This window comes from Melanotaenia boesemani, chromosome 8 (assembly GCF_017639745.1).
Source record: "Melanotaenia boesemani isolate fMelBoe1 chromosome 8, fMelBoe1.pri, whole genome shotgun sequence".
Lineage (NCBI taxonomy): Eukaryota > Metazoa > Chordata > Actinopteri > Atheriniformes > Melanotaeniidae > Melanotaenia > Melanotaenia boesemani.
The window spans coordinates 30,978,158-30,999,123 of record NC_055689.1 but is presented as its reverse complement, the minus strand read 5'-3'; the positions used below and the strand labels follow the sequence as shown (position 1 = coordinate 30,999,123).

Sequence of the window (20,966 nt, the reverse complement as noted above, 5' to 3'; positions counted from 1 at the left end):
CTTGTCTTCCAGTCTTGCAGGCAAACTCACTGGTTACTATTCATCTACAAAACTTTAACTGGGAAGTCTCCATCACACCTTCAGTTGCTTTTGAATATCGGCTCCGTCATTTGCAGCCAATGTTCTCCACATACCCAAAGTTCGCCTCCTTAGGCCATTATTCTTTTAAGTTTTCTGCTACAGATCATTGGAATCATCTCCAGCAGATCCTGAAATTGAATTCATTCATCCCTATTTCTTCCTTTAAAGATTCCTTATGATCATTGCAAAAAAACCATTTAACTTGTTTTAGCCACTAACTTATTACTTATTATTGTATATATTGCACACGTGTTAGTTGCTAATTTATTATAATTCATTTATAGTGTTTTTTACACTAACATTTTCTTTCAGTATTGTGATGTAATTTTGTTTTGTTTGTGTTTTCCTGTCTTCATTGTTTCTGTGTTGCTTCTTTTTGCCTCCTCTTGGCCAGATCATCTCTGTAAATGAGAACAGGTTCTCAACTGTCCACCCTGGGTATAAAAAAGGTTACGAACGTTTTCATGTGGTCAGGGGTGTCTAAACCTCTCCAAGGTTAAGGTGGTGGCCCAGGGAGGGACTTCAATGATGAACTTGATCAGAGTTCACTTGTTTTATCTTTATTGAAGTATAAAAAGGAAAATTAAAGCCTCTTTAACAAAGATCTTTTGGCTGAGACATCAGAAGACATGATGCACTCACATCAACACTGAATCAACATGCGAAATAAATGATAAAACTACAAAAGTTTCACGTTCAGTATCTCACACATGATCTAGAACTAAATGTCTGCAAACACAAACTCAGTTTTTCCACTTTTTCATCTGTTAAATAAACATGATCTTTGATGGAAAAAACAACTCACAGAAGAAATTTGTTTTTCTTCTAGAAAATTTATGAAAAGCTCAAATAATAGAAATATAAATGAGAAGAAAAATAATTTGACAAGAGAAGAACAATGACACAAAATGATTATAAAATAATCTGAAGCCTCAGTTACTTTAGTCTAATCAGGTTAACAAAACTTGGCACTTCCAAGATCAGAACTGATCCCACCTCCAGCATAGAGCGGCTGAGTGAATGTGGTCTGGACTCTGTGGAGGAGAGTCATGGTTTCAGAGACGCTGTAGAAGGACAGAATACCTGCTCTGTGATCCAGGTACACTCCTACTCTGGAGGACCGAGGACCTGAGATGGAGGTATCAATGTTGTTGTAATAAAATGTATAATTATGTGGGCCAAAATATAATGACCATGATTTGTCATTATACCCAAATATACTTTCATACCCTGCCCTGCTGATATTCTTGTAAGCAACTGCAACATCAACTCTTCCTCTCATTTCCACCTCCCAGTAACAACGTCCAGTCAGACTCTCTCTACTCAGAACCTGCCAGTATTCAGTGAATCTGTCTGGATGACTAGAATAAGACTGATGTTGATCCATTCTTGTCACCTTTTTGTTTCCCTCTGACAGTAACAGCTGTGTGTGTGCTGTGTTTGGATCCAGTGTGATTTTACGCAAATATTTTAAAAATCCAGCTCTGCTCTTTGGCTCTGGTTGTGACAGTAAAACATCCACATCAGTGACTGTCAGTGAGATGTTTGTCCATCTGTCTGTCAGAATGTCCTGTAGTTTATCTCTGAGCTCTGACACAGCTGCTGTCACATCCTCAAAGTATCTGAGAGGACGGATATTGATGCTGGATGAGTGTGTAGACTCACTGAGTGCTGACAGTGAGGGGTAGTTGTGTAGAAACTGGTTGTGATCCTCTGTGTGTGAGAGCTGCTTCAGCTCAGCGTCTTTCCTCTTCAGCTCAGTGATCTCCTGCTCCAGCTTCTCCTGAAGCTCTTTGACTCCACTCACTTCAGTTTCCTGCTGGGATCTGATCTGCTGCTTCACATCAGAGCTTCTTTTCTGGATGAGACGGATCAGCTCAGTGAAGATCTTCTCACTGTCCTCCACTGTTTTATCAGCAGAGTGATTGATGGCCTCCACCTCCTGTTGAAGCAGCTTCACATCTTTCTCTCTGTCCTGGATTCTCTGCTGGATTTCTTGTCGACTCACCTCCAGCTCTCTCTGCCTCTCAGTCCTTTCTGCTGCAGCTGAGACTGTGTCGTGGCCTTTATGTTCATCCACAGGGCAGAGATAACAGATACACTTCTGATCAGTACGGCAGAACATCTTCATCACCTCATCATGACGAGAGCAGATGTTCTCCTGGAGGTTCTTGGAGGGCTCCACCAGCTTGTGTTTCTTGAATGTAGGTGATTCATAATGAGGCTGAAGATGTTTCTTACAGTAAGAGGCCAGACAGAATAAACAGGACTTGATGGCTTTCAGTTTTCTTCCAGAGCAGAAATCACAGGCCACATCTTCAGGTCCAGCATAGCAGTGATCAGCAGGAGCAGCTTGGAGTCCAGTCTTCTTCAGCCGCTTCACCAGAGTTGCTAACATGGTGTTTTTCTCCAGGAAAGGTCTTGGTGTGAAAGTTTTCCTGCATTGAGGGCAGCTGTAGATTCTTTTCCGATCCTCTCCATCCCAGAAGCTTTTAATACAGTTCATGCAGTAGCTGTGTCCACAGGGAATAGTCACCGGATCCTTCAGTAGATCCAGACAGATGGAACAAGAGAAGGTTTCTCGATCAATTTTAAACTTTTTTTTCTCCATTTCACTCCCTCAAATCTTAAAGTAGTCTGAGCTCTGATCTAAAAATCGTGTGTTTGTCTAGAGAACGGAGCCTGTCGGATCTTCCTTTTCACCAGATGTTGGTTCCACCCATCATCCAACTGCAGATCTGAAGGGGAGGGAACAAGGAAATATGTGGAGAGAGATTGGAGCTGCTGTTTTTGAGATCAGGAAGAAGGAGGAGGTTACTCAAGAAGTGATTTCAGTAGGAGTGGTTTAACAGAAAGAATGTCTGATTAACTTTGTGCATGAAAATAGCAATCACTTTATTCTTGAAGTTTTGAATCATTTTAAATGATCAGGGTTTCAAGTTGCTGAGTTATGTGCTTTAGAAATTCAAACCAACTTAAACGGATTGTAAAACAAAATGAGCTCTTGCTAACTGATAAAAACTTGGCCGTTTTAAAGTTATGCTATATTTACTTTTGATTGACATTCAGCAACCAATTCAACATATGTCTCTTCATAGTCACAGATCAGCAGCATAAGTGTATTTTTCCCTGAATAAACACAAATAAACAAAGAAAAGAACATGAATACGTGGGGTGTGAGACGTGACTGTTGTGAACCCCACAACATGAAATTAACCAGACCCCGATTGTAATTCAAACACCCCCACTGCTTGCACACCCCCTCCCCCCTCTCTCCCTGTGGTGTGCTGTCCTGCACACCATCTCTCCCCCTCCCCTCCTCCTCCTCCCCTTCCTTCTTGGACAACTTCTGTACCTTCCCCCTCATGACCTTGACGACAGGGCAGGTTAGGAGACAGATGGAGATACTTCAGATACTTGGAGAGAAACCTTTTTTTTTTTACATTTTTTTAAATTAAATCTCCGTTTAAAATGGCGTTTACAAAGCACCACCAAGAAGACCACAAACTGTTGGATGATCACTCCTCTGTTTCTGAGCCATGTTTTGGGGATATTTAAGAAGGTGCTGTGCTGCGATGGCATCATGCTTTAACGTAGCTGAGGCATCTATTGCTATCCAACTGATACTCCGGCTTTCACCTAAGTGTGGCAAGCGAGTGAATGAAGCGACAACGCAACCTGGGGACTTTCACCCCAGGAAGTATAAAAAAAGGAACCTCATGTTCAACAGTTGGATGGCCTAAAAACTCTCATTTTTATTAAACAAACTTTAAAATTGACACAATAAAAGAGCTGCTATTAATCCCCCTGGTCATCACAGGCCTGCGGCCCTGACTGACCACAGAACAACCTGTTAACAAAAAAAAAAAACAAAACAAAAAACAAACAAAAAAAAAAAAAAAAAAACAAAAAAAAAAAAAACACATGCTAACAAAATAATATAAAGTCCAAAGCAATTCCCCCAAAAAACCCAAACTGTGCAAGTCCATAAAAACAGGTTGTTGTGTAGATGAATCGGCAGGAGCCCAGCCGTGTGTTTGGTCCAGGCGAGGTGGAACCCAGCAGGGAAGATGTCTCCAGTAAGAAGGTGCTGCGCAATAAAATGGACCCGGACAGGACAGCAGAGCATCCAGGGATGCTGGAGCATAATCTGGCTCACAGCGCCCAGCCAACCTATGTCTGGGAATGAATTCTCCCCTGCCCGAAGGATGAAGGGAACCACAGTCAGACACCCAACCACCAGATGGAGAAGGCAACTTGGCTTGATGCCAAGTTACTGCAGCAGCTGAGAGGGGAAGGGAGAGTCCACCTAACAAGGCAGAGCCAATACAGGCTGCCCCAACCACCGCCGGCAAACTGCCACAGCGCAAAGTTAAACAGCTGTCACCCAAAAGACAGGAAACCATTGCTGAACACTGGTAACACTGATGACACTTACGGTGGATCCAGAAATCAGAAATCAGAAATACTTTATTAATCCCTTGCAGGGAAATTCATGTTTTCAGTATCCGCAATCAAGATCTCCTGCCAAGACCAGCAACACCCACTGCCAACCAAACCCCTAGAAGGGAAGAAGCCACACACTAAGGAGCAGACACCAAGCCAAGCTATAAAGCTGCAATCACCCAGATAGGTTTCACCTGTTGGGGGCAATTTGGAGGGAAAGGGTGGAAATCTTCCCCACCATATAAGGATACGGTTGGCTATGGAAACGCAACAAGATTACAGTTTACAAACCATATCTGCACCCTAATCGACCCAACCCGCACCCACTGGTGGAAACTAGGTTTTAGACACCTTCGTCAACGCAAGGAGGACACCTACAGGAGTGGAGACAGAGCCCTGTACAGGCAGACCAGGAACACTGTCAAAGGAGATCAGAGTGGCCAAGAGGCTCTACTCTGAAAAGCTGAGGAACCAGTTTTCAGCTAACGACCCAACACCAGTGTGGAGAGGCCTGCAGGAGATCACCAGCTACATGAGACGCCCTGTCCTCACTGCTGAAGCCAACAAAGCCCTGATTAACGACCTCAACAGCTTCTACTGCCGATTTAAAAAGGAACACTTCACACCTGTTCCCCTTCTCACTGCAGCCCCTCCCCTACGGCCACTGACGCTGACCCCCCTGGCTCAGCACCCATCTCAGCCTCCCCTCTCCAGTCCCCCTGACCCACTTCAAATCAAACCCACTTCAAGAGTGAAGTGACCCGGTTGCTCCAAAGACAGAAGTCCAGGAAAGCTAAGGCCAGAAGGAGTGTCCCCCTCCTGTCTGCGGGCCTGTGCAGATCAGCTGGCTGCTGTCCTCACTCAGTTCTTCAACCAATCTCTGGAGCTAAGTGAAGGCCCCGCCTGCTTCCAGCGCTCCACCATCATTTCCCAAGAAACTCACCATCACAGGACTGAATGACTACAGGCCTGTTGCTCTGACATCTGTAGTTATAAAGTCTTTTGTGTTAGGCCACCTGAAGTCCCTCACAGGAAACTTGTTGGACCCCCTGCAGTTTGCCTATCGGGCAAACAGGTCATTGGATGATGCATTACATACTGCAGCACCTGGATCATCCTGGGACCTCTGTACAAATCCTGTTTGTGGACTTCAGCTCTGTGTTCAATGCCATCATCCCCATTCCCTCTCCAGGTATGTGTCCTCTCTCCACTGCTCTTCTCTCTCTGCACCAATGACTGCACCTCCATGGATCCCTCTGTGTAGCTCCTGAAGTTTGCAGACGACACCACCATCATCAGTCTTTTCCAGGATGGTCACGAATCTGCATATCAGCAAGTGGATCAGCTCGAGGTCTGGTGCAGTCAGAACAATCTAGTAGAGATGATTGTGGACCTTAGGAGACACATCCCCTGAGATCCAGCCTTGCTTCGTGTTCCTGATTTCCTGTCTTCGATCCAGTTACGCCACGGATTTCTCTTGCCTGACCCTCATCGGATTATCTTGCCCCAAGTCTACCTGGATATCGAACCCTGTTTTGGACCAACCACGGATTCTGGCCTGCCCCGGATAAGTAGTCCCTTTCCTGTCACTCTGTGTATGACCTCTGCCTGCTATATTGACTACGCTGTTTGGATTTTGGATTGATGCCCTTATATTCGGAGTCTTTGCAGATTCCTGAATGCCACAGTCTTCATGGATCCTCCCTTCTCGTCCTGTCAGACTGTTCCAGTTTCCCTGCACTTCCACCTGTACAATAAATCACTTTTTGCCTTATCCAACTCCTGTCGTGGTTGAATTATCGGTTCCTCTGGGAAAACCATTACAGCAGTCACTTTATTAAATAGATAAACTGCTAACCGGTTGCACAATCCACAATTGCACCTCATCACTCACGTTTTACACCACTCCTCTACTGCATCTACTGTATATAATGTATATTGATTTGATATTTGTAGATGTAATTTGTATATTGCTCTGTATATAGCAGACACCACTATACAAGTGTCTGTTTTATTACTTCTTATTTTATTCCTTTGCTTATTTTATTAATTTTTACTTATCCTAATACTTCAACTAGTGTGACAACGTCTGCTGGCAAATAATTCCCTGTATGTGTTCATACTTGGTGAATAAAGCTGATTCTGATTCTGAGAATGGAGGTCTGAGCTTCAACACAAAGAACAGAGATGATTGTTGTCCTCGAGAGGAACAGGAGTAAACATAACACTGTTTACATCCTGGTAGCAGAGGTGGAGGAGGAATACAATTACCTTTGAGTTCAGCTGGACAAAAGACTAGGCTGGAAATACAACACAGAAACATCTAGAAAAAAGGACAGAGCAGTCAGAGAGCTCCAATACACACTGGACAAAAAGACCTAAGATCCGGAGAGAGATACAAGTCTCTGTATCCGCGGCACATCCTAACTGTTTCCGGGGATATATAGATAACAGATCCTATTATAGGATACCCTCCGTATACACATCTATAGCAAATCCTAGTATAGGACATGCCGCGGATACACATCTGTGATAGATTCTAGCATTGGATACCCTCTGTATACAAAACTTAAAGAAATCCTAGTGTATGGTATTCTCCGTATACACATCTGTCGCAGTTTCTACGTCATATTCTCCGCATTTGTATCTGTAACAGATCCAATGAGATATCCTCCATACACAAAAAAATCCCATAACCCAACTCATACACAACCTAATTTTGTCCTCTCTGGTGACCCTCGTCCATTTGTTAACCCTTTAAATGACAGTTTGTTTGAATTACTTATTTACTAATTATTCCGTGGCAACAGAAACCCAAATGCCGGGCTGCAGACAGCCACATCATGTCTGTGACGCATCGCTGTGAAGGCAACTTGCAGACTTATTGGGTTTTGCCAGCAATGATCAGGCCCACAAACGTTAAATCTCCGTTCTTCCAACGCGTCATGCCAGTATCTTTATTAAATGTCACGATCAACGGCAATGTTTCATTTAATTTTAAATAAGCCGTTGCCTGTCTTTCTGTCTTGATTACCTTACTTACATACTTGATACAGAGTGAATGGTGGATAACATTATAAAAACGACTTAGGATAGACTTACTTGCTTGATACACATTTATGATTAGAGTGAATGGTGGATAATATTTCTTGCAATAAAAACCATGTAGGAAACCATCTGTGGACTTTGAAATAAAATGTTGTATCATCCTCTGGACACACACAAGCTGTAAGAGCTGAACCCGCCCTCTGAAATGATTCTTTGTGACACGTAATATAAATGCAGGTCAACCAAGCTGCAGGTTCTGAGTCAGAGCCGGTTACCTTGGCAACGCATCACAACAAAAGATATTAAATAGTCCCATCTGCTGCTTCTTGTGAAAAACAAAACAACCCCCCCCCCCCCCCCCCCCCAAAAAACAAACAAAAAAAACCCAAACAATTTTAACGGTAAAAAACAACATTAACGTATTAATAATTGATTTAATATTTATTTATTTCGTAAGGGACCATGGTATAAGTGGTATAATGCCCTTCGAGGTGTCCATTATCCATTTTCTGTAAATAAATATAACAATTTGAGTTTTGGATATGTCTAAGATTAGCAAAAACAAATAAATAAAAATAAAAATTATTGTATTTCATTGTATTTTTACTGTAGTATCAAATGCTTCTTCTTGAGACTTCCCACGAGTAAAACTCTTCCATTGACTTTTAGTACAACTATATATTTTAATCTAATTGTAATTACAGTTTAAAATGATTCATTATTTAATGTTAGCATTTCATTTACAAAAAGGTTGATATCTGACTTTTTTTTTATTTTCACCTGATTCAGCTGTTTTCACAAGATGCAGGAAAACCTGGTATTTTCCACAGTGATGTTATGGCATCATGGATCCACCAGGGGGTGCTAATGGTGATTTCTTTGCTTTTGTTAGAAATAGTTTCTAATTATAAACATTTATGTACATAGATTAGTTACTCAGTTTATTTTTATCCTATCTTTATGTTTATCTTCTATCAAGTTTTTTATTTCTTATTTATATTCTGTTATGGCATTCAGCGCGGACGGCAAAGTAAGAATTTCATTGTTCAGGGAAACTTGTTTCCTTACTGGGCAAATGACAATAAACACTTTGAATCTTGAGGACATCTAAGAAGTGGGCCAGTGGAGCTGTGGACTGTACAGACATGTTCAGGTCTGCCACCAACCCCAGATTTACTACTGCTTTGAAGGGCAATATGCTGGAACATTTCACACCAATCCCAGCAAACCAGCCACTTACCCTCCCCCAGCAGTACAGGCGATGTGGCCTTTTTGAAGATGCTCACCTCTAAAGGTCCTCCCACCCCCACCAACACCTCTCTCTGTCCTGGAGAGATGTAAACAAAATGTCCTCAAGAGCGTACTTATACTTGGAGCAATATCCCAGTGCTATAGGGTAGCAGCGGGGTTATGTCCGTATGTTCGATTTTCACTTTTCACTTATTGTTTTTGCTAACCCCAAGACAAATTCATTGTATGTACAAACTTACTTATTGTTTATTAGTCAGAGATGCTGAGTAAAAATAAGAAAATTACTTAAAGTAGCCAGTCAACTTCAGTCATCAACTTTGTTTATTAGAATATTAAAAAAAACAATGCTACAAAAGCTACAATGCTGGACAGTTAAGAAAAAAAAAGAATACTGAAAATATGGTTTCTTACATATTTTGGTAACAATAACAAATCTTATTCCAAAATCATTTAAAAAAAAACAAAAAAAAAAACAAAACAAAAGGTAATCTTTACGCAATCAATACTGTTTTAGCCTAAACACATCCTTGGCCTTAAATGCATCTCAGTGATGACAGTGGAACAACAATGTTTCCAGTTTCCTCCCTAATTCTTGAAAACCTAACCTTAGTCTTGGTATAGGCTAATGATTCTTTTTAATGGGAGGTATGTTGCACATGAAAATGGTTCAAAACCTACTTCCCAAACAGAACAAGACTGACTCTGACTGTAATAATATCTATCACTGTGTTGTTTGAACCATTCAACCATGGTTTGCTCAGCTTTAACTGTCCCACCATCTTTTTTCACAAAGACTATGACCTGAAGCATTCTGGAAATCAACGCTGGTCGAGCTTCAGCTTTCAGATCAATAACAGGTTCTTCCCTCTTCTCATCATTTTTAAGCCACCTTGCAAATACACGACTTTGCATCAGCTCTGTAGTCTCCTGTTGATAGTAATTCCCTCCTAGTGTGCATCTGTCGAACCTGATGGCGTTAAAAGATACCCTGTGTACATAGTCATTTTAAACATTAAAAGGAGTGCTTCACTCTTCATTAGAGATATTCCTTTGGTGTAAAGGTGGCAGCAGAGTCTCTAATGTATCTTTAAATGTGAAGTCATGTTGAATATCATCACTGTCTGACAGAATTTTAAGCTTGTGTAACTGCTCCACACTTAGTATGTAGCTTCATTTTGATGCTTTTCTTTTGGAGATTTCAAAATGTTGTTCAAACTTTCTTGGTAGACATACATTTTTCTGAAATACCTGCCAATCTAGCAACCATTTACGCATCATAATGATTTCTGCATGTCGGTTATTGGTATGGTAGTCACCTAAAATCCCTTTGTCCCTTTCAAAGGAGAAGCACCAAAATGAGTCTATGATGCATGATTTTAGGTGCAAATGAAGGTGCAAGTTCATGGTACACCACTCTCTTCTGTATTTGTGCTCGAAAACATTACAGAACATTTTGAGACATCTGTGTGTGTCATCCAGCTGACCTGTTGGTACAATCCGAGAACAAAGAGTCCTTGCAGCAGAGACAAAATGCTTCCAGATATTATAATCTGCTTCCGGCAGAAGACCTTTAAGGGCATACAAAGAAGGGCATGCCCAAATCTTCTGCTGGGCTGCTGTAAAACCATCAAATCCTGACTCAATTTTTCCAGGAATTCCTGAATCAAGGTCACTTGGGACTTTTAGGGAATCTACTCTTGACTGTAAAATATGGAAGGACTGGCTATTTAGTATACTTTTATCTTTCCACAATGGCATTACTCTTGGCTGTACCCTCCAAGATATTATGCTTGGGATCAATAACATTCATTTGAACAGGGTCAAAATAAGGCAAGTCATGAAGTATACTATACCTGGCCCCATAAATTCCTTCTAACCTTGCTTGATCTGCCTTTGATTTAGCTATTTTTGCTTTCCTGGCAAAAAAATATGATTTTCTTTTGACCTGGGAAGCCACTGATCACACTGAAAACCTGAGTAGTCAACCTTGTTATTAATGGTTCTTCCATCCCATTTTTGTCACGTGGCTTAGAAATCCTCCGTAGAGCAGCTCTGTATTGTTGCTTTCCTAAAGCAGAAGAGTCTAACAAGTAAACCACCTTCCACAGGTCATAAAGGTCACTGACAAGAGGTCCCAAGTAGGGATTAATATGCTCTTTGGGCTCACGTGGGCCAGGAATGATTCCTGCAGTGAAAATATTCTCCTGCTTAAATCTCTCCTCACAAGGCAGATTCATTACAACTAGGTACATAACACCTATGGAATCTTTAACTCTATCATTGGGCTGAAACCAGTCCACATTAAGAATGAGACCTAGATTACGTGCTTCAGAGAGGAATGGCTTTCCATTATAAGACTAAAAGTCTCTCCAAACCTTTCCATCATGCACATCAGCATATATTTTGTCAGACATGTCCTGTTGTCTCCACTTCTCACAGGCTTCATTAAAACCTGGTCTATGTACAAAGTCCTGCAAACTCTTTGTAACATTTCTGTAGGAAAAGCTGCGTTTAGGGTGTAAATATGTTAACCCTTTTTTCCAGTGACTGTTTTCAAAAGCAATGTTCCACATTCCTTATGATGACGCTTTAGAGCATGCTTTCAGAAAGTAACATGACTACATCTGGCAGATTTTTTTCTTATGCCTCGTCCATCTTTTACAATCATTGTTGCCTCCTCAAGTGTGTATACTTCGTTACAAACTGGGCATGCCACATAGTGAGTGAAGTCATCGTTTTTTGAGTGAAAGTATTGTTCTAACCATATACATGGTTGAAGGAACTCTTTCAGCCAAATTTTTCAATATATCAAGTCTGAAAATGCTACCAACCGCAAAAAGAAATGACCTAAGCAGATCTAACAGTGCAATGTAAGCGTAAAATGTGACTTCCACATAGTAAGCTGAAGGATGAAATATGTAAACCATGAGTACTGAACATCGTCTACATTGCTTCTATCACTCCCCTCTCCTTTGCCATCTCTTCCTCTGTCCCTTCAAAGTGAAAGTCTTCGTCACTCCAGCAGTTCTCTTCCTCACTGCTGCCTCCAGCGTCGTCTTCACTTCCTACAGAGTCCTCATTGCTGCTATCACTTTCCTCGTCACTGAATCCCCTGTTCTTGTTGCTGCATCCACTGCTTCTGACACCTGCATACAAAGTTAACAGCAATTCAGTTACATAAAAAAAAAAAAGAAAAAAGAAAAGCGATCTGATACAGAACGTAAACATGCAAAATAAAACACAAATGGTGCAACAAAACTGAAAATTTGACAAGAATAGCTGATGTTAGATGTACCTGAACAGGGTTGTTGTTCTCCATCATCCCCGTAGACTCACTCATCACTGCTGTAAGTGACACAAATACAGGTCATTAAACATTAATCCAAGAATTAACCTTAACTGAAAAATGTCAGGGTCAGATCAGTGTGTTATACACATTCACTCATAAAAAGTTTGTAAAACCAAAAACATAACATGACAAAATGGATCCTAAAGTTATATCTGATAAAGATAATCACATGTGGCATCAGATATAATCTGATATAACAGATTATAATTTATTGTCATCATATAACTTCATGACTTCCAAACATTTTATTTTTTTTTTTAAAGGCATGTTAGATGAACCCGGCATCCAGAAGCTTTGCTGTTGTTTTTAATCCTATGAGATGGGATAATGTTTCGTGTGAACACTCGCTGTACCGGGTTACAGTGTATTGTGTAAAAATCCTCATTCGTCTGTGTCACTGCAAATTTTGAGTGCTTGAGTAGAAGGTAATTAACTACTTGATTCGGACGATGTTTAAGCTGTCTTGTGAATGAGCTATTCAGCTGCTGAACTCACAGGTGGTGAGTTCTAGACTTAGAAGCTGCTGTTTACAACATTCATAATTAAGGGCCGTTGACGTCCCAGTCGTCTCACCAACACACCAACCATTCTCTTGGTCATCTGGAGCATTGTCCCGTCTGAGCTGTTCACCTGCCTCAACTGGGCAAGTATGGAGCCGCTATTCAAGATGAAACTGCCCTACTTGAGTAGAGGTATTGTAATGAATATTCCAGTGATTCTCAAGCTTTTTTCCATGAAGACACCTTTATGCAAATACCCAAAAGTTGTGCACCCCCTTTCCTGAAACCCTACTTGACTACATGCTTTCACATTTTGGTTGGGTTCACTCGTTTCCTTTGACAAAACCAAAATTAACATGAAGCCTTTTACATTCGTACTTTTTCTTTTTTAATCGGGATGAATCATCTGCACTGTAGTGTCTCTAAGACAAGTTCCATCAATAAGTTTCAAGTTTATTAGTCATATACAGGTAACAATGAAACATCACTAGTGGAGAGGAACACGGTAGTGCAGAGGTAGTGTGTGTGCGCATGTACAGTGTGTACAGTGAGTGTGCAAGTGTGCAGATTGTCCGGTATGTCAGCAGTTCAGTAGCCTGATGGCTTGTGGGTAGAAACTGTCCCTGAATCTGCTGGTGCGAGTCCTGACTCTTCTGTATTGTCTGCCTGATGGCAGGAACATGAAAAGTGTATGGCTGGGGTGGCTGTCCCGAAGAAACCTCGTGTGACAGGTGTGGTCCAAAATTCTGAAGATTCTCGGATATTTAAAAGAGTCTGTCTGTCATTGGTGATCACTGCATGGCATGTTGTGACAAAACACAAAAATAACATTAAAAATATAAAGAAAAAGCGATGGCAGCCATCCCCTCCAGCGCCACGTTTGTTCAAATGGTGCAGTAAAAAGTGTGGTTACAAGGATACACTAGTGGTGTCTTCAGTCCCCACCAAACATTCATACACAAGCAATGTGGATGCTGGAGACAAGGAGGCTGAGGTGTTTCAAAGACACAAGTTACCATAGAATGACTTGGGGGCAGAAATCTGACTGCGGACCTTTCAGTCACTGGATGACCTGCTTTACCACAATAGCCACTGTAGCTCCACCAGTTCATTAACCTCACCAAATAACACAGTACTTGGACTCCAACTGTGTTTATGCACATATGGCCAACTATTTCTTTTTTAAATAGCAGATTCTCATAGCCCCTATTTATTAACTGGTTTAAAACACTTGGTTTTTTTAAGCTCTTATAATGCAGGTTCCATGCCAACAAAATCAAAACTATAAAAATCTTAAGCAGATGAAACTCGAACAGTTTCCTAGACACTGGCCTAATTTTAATAACAACACCTGAGTACAACAACTCTGATGTTAATGTCCAAAACAACAGCCTTTAAACTAGGAAACCCAGGAATTTCTATAACCCCCCAGAAAACCCAGAACCTTCCCAAAAGGCCCTTAGTCCAAACCGAACGACTCTGGCAGCCACAATTAGCATCTTTTCATTTGCAAATGCAGCCATTACCTGAGGATTCAGCAGGGGGCAGGACTCTGCTCAATTCTGTGCAAAAAAAACTCTCCATCAAAACTAAAGGAACTTGAGCTGTTTTGTAAGGATGAAATTTGCATGCAGCCTTTTGTGTTGAGGGGTATATATTGCTGCCCGCTTGCTTCACCTTGAACACACAGAAGGAAAAATGCAGAGACACTATACAACGAAGCAAGTCTTGGAGCTGATCCTGGCGGACACAAGCCCGTGTGACTCAGAAGATGAAGAGATACACCTTCAGGTGGATTCAGACTCTGAGCAGTCTTCAGGTAAGCTTTTCCAAAAATACTATTTTCATCCCATGATTACTTTGTACTCAAACCATGAGACTGTTGTAAACTTTAGAGTTAACCAATGAAAATAGAAACTAAAAACATAAAAAATGAACATAATGTAAAGGGAGATATAAAGTAAAGATGCCTTGAATTGTCTTGTAAAAAAAAATAAATATATTGTCTGCCTCTTTATTGTATATGGTGTTTTCATAGACAAATAAGAAATGTTTTGTCGTGTATACAGTTAGAACTAAAAACAAATTCTTCCTGTTTGAGTGAATCTCCCTAGTTGTAAAAATAATCAATCGACTGAGGAATAAGGTATAGGATCTATAATTTGATTTGGTAATTTAATAAAAAGATTAACTAATTTCTATGTGTTTACGTGCAGATGAGGAGACTTCCACTCTTCCTCCAGAAAAGAGAGCTCGGTTGGAGGGTGAGCCGACCGAAATCGCTAAAGATGGTACAGAGTGGCGTGAAGAACAGCTGGGGACACATCTCCATTTCACTCCAATAGAAGCATACGACGCAGATGGAGAGCCAACAGCTGAGGCCAGGAGAAGTATCGGGAGTCGTCTTCAGAGCTTCCTCTGTTTCATTACGCTCGACATGCTTCGAAGGATTCAGAAATGGACAAATCAGCATGCACGGCAAACGGAGCAAGTGGATTGGTTCATGGACCTCCCAGAACTGAAGGCATTTATTGCAGTCATAATCTTGCGGGGGGTGACCCATGTTCCATCCCTACGTGACAGCTGGTCCGCCAGTCTGGGAAACCCACACATCATTGCTACTATGGCCCGAAACCGCTTCCAAAACATCATGCAACATCTACGCTTTGATGACATGTTCACACGCAGCCAGAGAGCAGAGATTGATAGGTTTGCAGCAATTTCGGATGTTTGGGGATCTTTCGTCAATAACTGCATCTCATCCTACAACCCTGGTCGACACATCACCATCGGCGAACAACTCTTCCCAACAAAGACTCGCTGCACTTTCCTGCAGTACATTGCAAGTAAACCAGACAAGTTTGGCATCAAGTTTTGGGTAGCCTGTGACTTGAAATCGAAGTACATTTGCAACGTCCTCCCATATCTTGGAAAGGACCCCAGTCGTCCAAGTGGAGAGAGACTGTCTGAGAGTGTTGTCATGAAGCTGATGGAGCCATTCATGGATAAGGGCAGAACTGTAACCACAGACAATTTCTTCACATCTCTGTCTCTTGCACAACGCCTGCATAGCCGTAGAACCTCCATCCTCGGCACCGTCAACAAGATTCGCCGCGAAATTCCACAGTCAACTAGACAGAAGGACCAGGCTGAATTCACCACGCGAGTGTTTTCCACCCCTGAAACAACCCTGACAGTATATGCGCCAAAACGAAAGAAGATGGTCTACGTCCTCAGTAGCATGCACACAGTGATTGAGACTGAAGATACCCCAAAAAAGAAGCCAAACACTGTGACAAAGTACAACACCACAAAGTGCGGAGTGGATGTGATGGACCAGATGGTGCGTGAGTACAGTGTGCGCGCACCAACATGGAGATGGCCAGTCGCCGTGTTCTACAATATGATCGACATGGCAGCATTGAATGCTCATATTGTGCATAAGGCATGCACTGGAGTGCAGGAGAGACGGGTGGACTTCCTGATTGAGCTGGCGAAAGAGTTGGCCAAATCTCATGTGAGCGTGAAGGAGGCACACAAGGAGGAAGTGCGTCTGCAGCAACCTCTCACACCTGGCCCTAGGAAAAGAGCCAAGTGTCAGGTCAAGCGACAGTGCATACAGAATTCTGCCTCTGTGAGATGTTTTCGCTGCTACAAGTACACCTGTGGCAAATGCAAGAAGGAGACACCATGGGAGTGCCAAGCATGTTGTGACACTGACACTGCAGATGGACTGCAAGAGCACTAAAATGCCAGCTCATGTCACTATTTCCTAATGTAAATATGTACAAATATGTGGAGTTCTTTTATTACGTCCATTTTCCATTTGTTTTGTATTTTAATGACAAAAATAAAATGCTTTGGAAAAAAAATGACAGGTATCTTTGTACATTTGTCATGTTGACATTTCAGTCCTCCTTACTTAGAAACTAATTTTTCAGGTCATTTTAAGACCCTTGGCTGTAACACCAGGACACGCTTCCATTTTTAAAATTAAAAATTATTTTATTTTTTGTGCCATAACATCATGTTATAAAGGTAGCAAAGTTGGTGAAAATTCAGAAAAAAACTATTTTTTTTCTTGTGTATGAAACGAAAAGGATTTTTCTTTACAAATATGAATCAGTCTTTGTGGTATATCATTTGAAAACGTAGGTTATACATTTTTTTCTTTTTATTTCAGCAATACATCATAAACGTAAAGAAACAAATGCCATTTCAAGAGCTTTGGAGACTCTTCAGCCTGCCGCACACAAGAACTATCTACTGAGCTAAAAGTCATTTGAGACTGTTTTCTCAGCAGAGAGCTCGCCGTGTGCACCTTATTTTCGCCGAACTTTCTACCTCGCGAGGCCTTGAGGTGAAAACCAAACACGTTTGATATTTTTTGCCTCGCGAGGCCGTGTGCGTGCTACGAAAGTTACGTGCTGAGGGCAGAAATTCAAGTGACCAATCAAGCCCTCCGCTCACATGATTCCAAGATGGTAGCCCCCTCTTGTCAGAAATGAATGAAACGGAGACAGAGGTGGATATGGAGGAAATATTGCTACTCCTTCTGTTGATGAGGCGCCGCCGTCGCTGGTGTTCTAAAGTTAGGAGAACATGGGTGAGGTCATGGCTGCAAAAGAGGACAGGGCAAGGAGTTTATGCTAATCTTCTCCAAGAGATGCGACTTGAAGACCCAGAATCCCTCCGGCAATACCACCGCCTGGACAGAGAATCCTTCGAGAGGGTGTTGGAAATGGTGGGTCCATCGATCCGCAAAGTTGATACCACGATGAGACAGAGTATCAGTCCCGGAGAGAGGCTTGCCATCACGCTCAGATTCCTGGCTACAGGTATGTTTTTTACAATGTAAATTACATTGCATGCAGGATGACTGTGGCTGGCCCTAGTTTACTATGTTTATATGTAGCTAGCTCTACCAAAAATAATTATGTCAATTTGTTAGAAAAAGCAAGGCCATCACAACCACATTATGCTTGCCTCCCTTGGTATGACAATTGTGGTTTATATTGTAAAAGGTGATCTTGATTCATTGTAATTTCTGGTTAAGATTTTGATCCTGTGTCTTTGTAAAGCTCATAAGATTTTAATGTTTCCATATTTTAAGGTGAAACATTTCGAAGTCTGGCATTTCAACTCAGGACTGGAGAAAGGACAGTCTCGAATATTGTTGATGAGACATGCCAGGCATTGTACAGCACAATGAGGGAGCAGTATATGAAGGTAATGAATTGCATTTTATTCAAACACAACAGTATGCACTACAGATGCAACAAGTTATTAAATAAAGCAGTTTACAAAAATAAATGCTCTATTAGCCTAATATGTTCCAAAAATAGAACAGTAGAATCACACATAAGACATCTATGAATGAAAGAAAAATGTTTGTAAACATTCATTTCAAACAATGAACAGAATTGTAAACAATAACATGGACCTAGTCTTAATTTCTTTAGAGGTCTCAACTGTGTCACTCTGTTTAGGGAGGTCGACAAAAATCAAAAGACAAACATAGAAGCTGAGGTGAGGAAAATAATACATGCACTCACTGGTGAGGAGGCTGTGAAATGGCACTGACACACACACACACACACACACACACACACACACACACACACACACACACACACACAAACTCAAAGTAAAAAATATAAACTTTGTATGTATACACAATATTTGCAATGAAAATATTACAGTGTTTCATACACTTGGTCGTTGTCAGCTGAGACATGATTTTGGTAAACAGGGTTGTGTGCTTGTTTGGGACCGACCCACTCATGTCGGGGATGAAATGGTTGTGGCTGGTGGTTAAACATTAGTGGTGGTCTTGGGCTGATGGGGTGTGTATTTTGGCCAAGTGTTCCCATTTGTGCCTGAAATAAAATATTAATATGGAATTGGGCCATGTTTCTAGTGTATGGATCAAACTCAGACAACATTTGTGTGACATACCGACCAAATGCACACACTGCATTATCTTCCACTGAATTTTTTTGTGCCTTGTTTCTCTGAGTAATTGACTCAGCCAAAACTTTTATCAACTGATATTCTTCAGCATCTCGCTGCCGTTTCAGATGGTTTGGTCGTATGATGGGTTGTTTTGTGAATTTGGGGGTAGATGTGCTTGTACTGCTTTCTCCTTCATCAGCTTCACTTTCAAAGACAGAAGATGTATCACTGGGGTCTTCGCTTTGGCCATCATCTAGCACGTCAATGGTGTCCTCACTGCCAGCTGTATCAGATGGTGATGGCTGAAATTATTAAATTAAAAGCAAACATTAAATATCTCCTTTTTTTCAGGTCCCGACAACGACAGGTGAATGGATGGAAATTGCCAAGGAATTCAAGGAGAGGTGGAACTATCCTTGTTGTGTCGGAGCATTTGATGGCAAACACATTGTCATCCAACAGCCAGAAAACAGTGGTTCAGAGTACTTCAACTACAAACATTTCTTCAGTGTTGTACTCTTAGCTCTTGTAAATGCAAATTACAAGTTCACATATGTAGATGTGGGGGCAACTGGTTGTGCAGGAGATGCTGGCATATTTGCAAACTCAGCATTAAAGAAAGCACTGAGTGAAAACTCTCTGAATTTGCCACCAGCTGAAGAGATAAATGGAATATCCACCAGCAAAATTAACTACCAGATAGTTGGTGATGACGCATTCCCACTGTCACTAACACTGATGAAACCGTACCCACACAGAAACCTGGACCAGCCGAAACAAATTTTTAATTATCGGTTATCCAGGGCTAGATTCTCTCCAACAGGTGCAGGGTGTTTTTGACAACAATCAATCTCAGGCCTGATAAAGTCCATCAAGTCATTTTGGCTGCCTGTTGTCTACATAACTATATGGTGGAAAACAACAAGCTTTCTTACATCAGCATTTGTGATAGTGAAGACACTGCTAACCATACCCTGACTGCTGGAGCATGGAGGAATGATCCCCCCTTGACAGGACAGCAGCCAACCACTGATCGAAACCCCAAAGCTGATGCAAAGTTACAAAGGCAGCTCCTAACTGACTATTTCAATTCTGACTATGGAGCTGTGCCGTGGCAGCATGACATGGTCAGTCAGTGATGGTATAAAGTAGACAGGAAATCAAAACTAAGGTAGTGTGAATTCAGTAGGATGAATCTAATGTCATTTGTCTCCAAAGAGTCCCCTATGTTTCTAGTTGGCAAAAATCAGTTGCCTTTTCTCCTCCAACATGTCCAAAAGCTGATTAGACAGACACTGTACATTTCTTATTGTGAATCTTTCCAACTGTATTTTTTATGTACACATATGTTGCAATTTTGTGATTAATAAATACATTATTGAGGAAATACTCACCATATCCACGTTTGTTATTGTTGGCCGAGCAGCGATGTAGGGAGCAAGAAATTGCAGTTTTTCCAAAAGCCATTTGGAACGTTTGGTCAAGTGTTTCCTGGCACTTCCACTTGTTTGAGGTTTTCTGGCCTTGGTATAGCTGTTCCGCAGCAATCTTATTTTTATTTTCACCCACTCCACTGAAAGAAATAGGTTTATTTTTTTAAATGCACTGTATTTGTTATGAATACATTTCGTATTCGAATATCTAACAGGATTAATTACATCAGGTAAAGTACATTATGCACTGGACATCTTAATTGCAAGCCACAATGGAATTGTGATTAAAAAGTAAATTGTATACCATCCAAGACTTAACAGTCAATTTACCCATCCTATCTATGCAGAATTACAATCATCACAGGAAATACAGACCATTCTATTTACAAGTTTAGCCTATTTCTACAAGCAAGTATGAGTGGTCTGGATAGGATTATTGATATTTATACCATGGTCAGTGTTAATTGTAATGACAACTGGCATGTATTTTTCGTATATATGCATGTGTAGTTTGGCAAGTCAAATTATATAACACCGTACACAGGATGTTTCAAGCTCCCGGCTAATACGGGGCAGTTGGAAAACCTAGCTGGTACCCATGACGTTGCACAGTTCGTACCTGTCTGGTCCAATCTTGCTGCCATCTCCTTGAATGCCTGCTCGCGGTTATCCCTGTTTTTAAAGTCCGACAAGGTGACGACATATAAACAGGGATAGTCTGGCCACATTTCGACCAATTTATCTTCCAAAATGTAGTAGTCTTTGCTGTGGGTCGCCATCTTGGAACCATGTGAGCGAATCATGTGAGCGGAGGGCGCGTCTTGATTGGTCACTTGAATTTCTGCCCTCAGCACGTAACGTGCGTAGCACGCACACGGTGAGCTTTTTGCCTCGCGAGGTAGA

At 41.4% G+C, this 20,966-nt stretch overlaps 2 protein-coding genes across 3 annotated transcripts; both read right to left on the bottom strand.

The window, feature by feature from the left end:
* Positions 1 to 619: 619 nt before the first annotated feature.
* On the bottom strand, positions 620 to 2,723 carry LOC121644043 (tripartite motif-containing protein 16-like). The gene has a single exon (XM_041991740.1). The coding sequence runs from the start codon at positions 2,690 to 2,692 to the stop codon at positions 1,037 to 1,039; it is 1,656 nt and encodes a 551-aa protein (XP_041847674.1). The 5' UTR covers positions 2,693 to 2,723; the 3' UTR covers positions 620 to 1,036.
* A 15,165-nt stretch (positions 2,724 to 17,888) lies between these two features.
* Positions 17,889 to 20,915, bottom strand: LOC121644060. Of its 2 annotated transcripts, XM_041991760.1 has the most exons (4): positions 20,683 to 20,915; positions 20,025 to 20,203; positions 18,634 to 18,932; positions 17,889 to 18,554 (listed from the first exon to the last, which is right to left on the bottom strand). In XM_041991760.1, exons 1-4 carry the CDS (start codon positions 20,864 to 20,866, stop codon positions 18,497 to 18,499), a joined length of 720 nt encoding a protein of 239 aa, XP_041847694.1. In that variant the 5' UTR covers positions 20,867 to 20,915; the 3' UTR covers positions 17,889 to 18,496. The 2 variants fall into 2 exon arrangements, with proteins under 2 accessions (XP_041847694.1, XP_041847693.1); XM_041991759.1 differs by having other exon boundaries at positions 17,889 to 18,932.
* Between the last annotated feature and the right edge of the window lie 51 nt (positions 20,916 to 20,966).

Bases quoted from the DNA above. Each gene is read 5' to 3' on its own strand.
- LOC121644060 (XM_041991759.1), bottom strand. From the start codon at position 20,866: ATGATTCGCTCACATGGTTCCAAGATGGCGACCCACAGCAAAGACTAC. The intron at 20,204-20,682 runs GTACGAACTGTG...TATTTCTTTCAG, and splicing joins AGCAAGATTGGACCAGACAG to TGGAGTGGGTGAAAATAAAA. The intron at 18,933-20,024 runs GTGAGTATTTCC...TAATAATTTCAG, and splicing joins CAATAACAAACGTGGATATG to CCATCACCATCTGATACAGC.
- LOC121644043 (XM_041991740.1), bottom strand. From the start codon at position 2,692: ATGGAGAAAAAAAAGTTTAAAATTGATCGAGAAACCTTCTCTTGTTCC.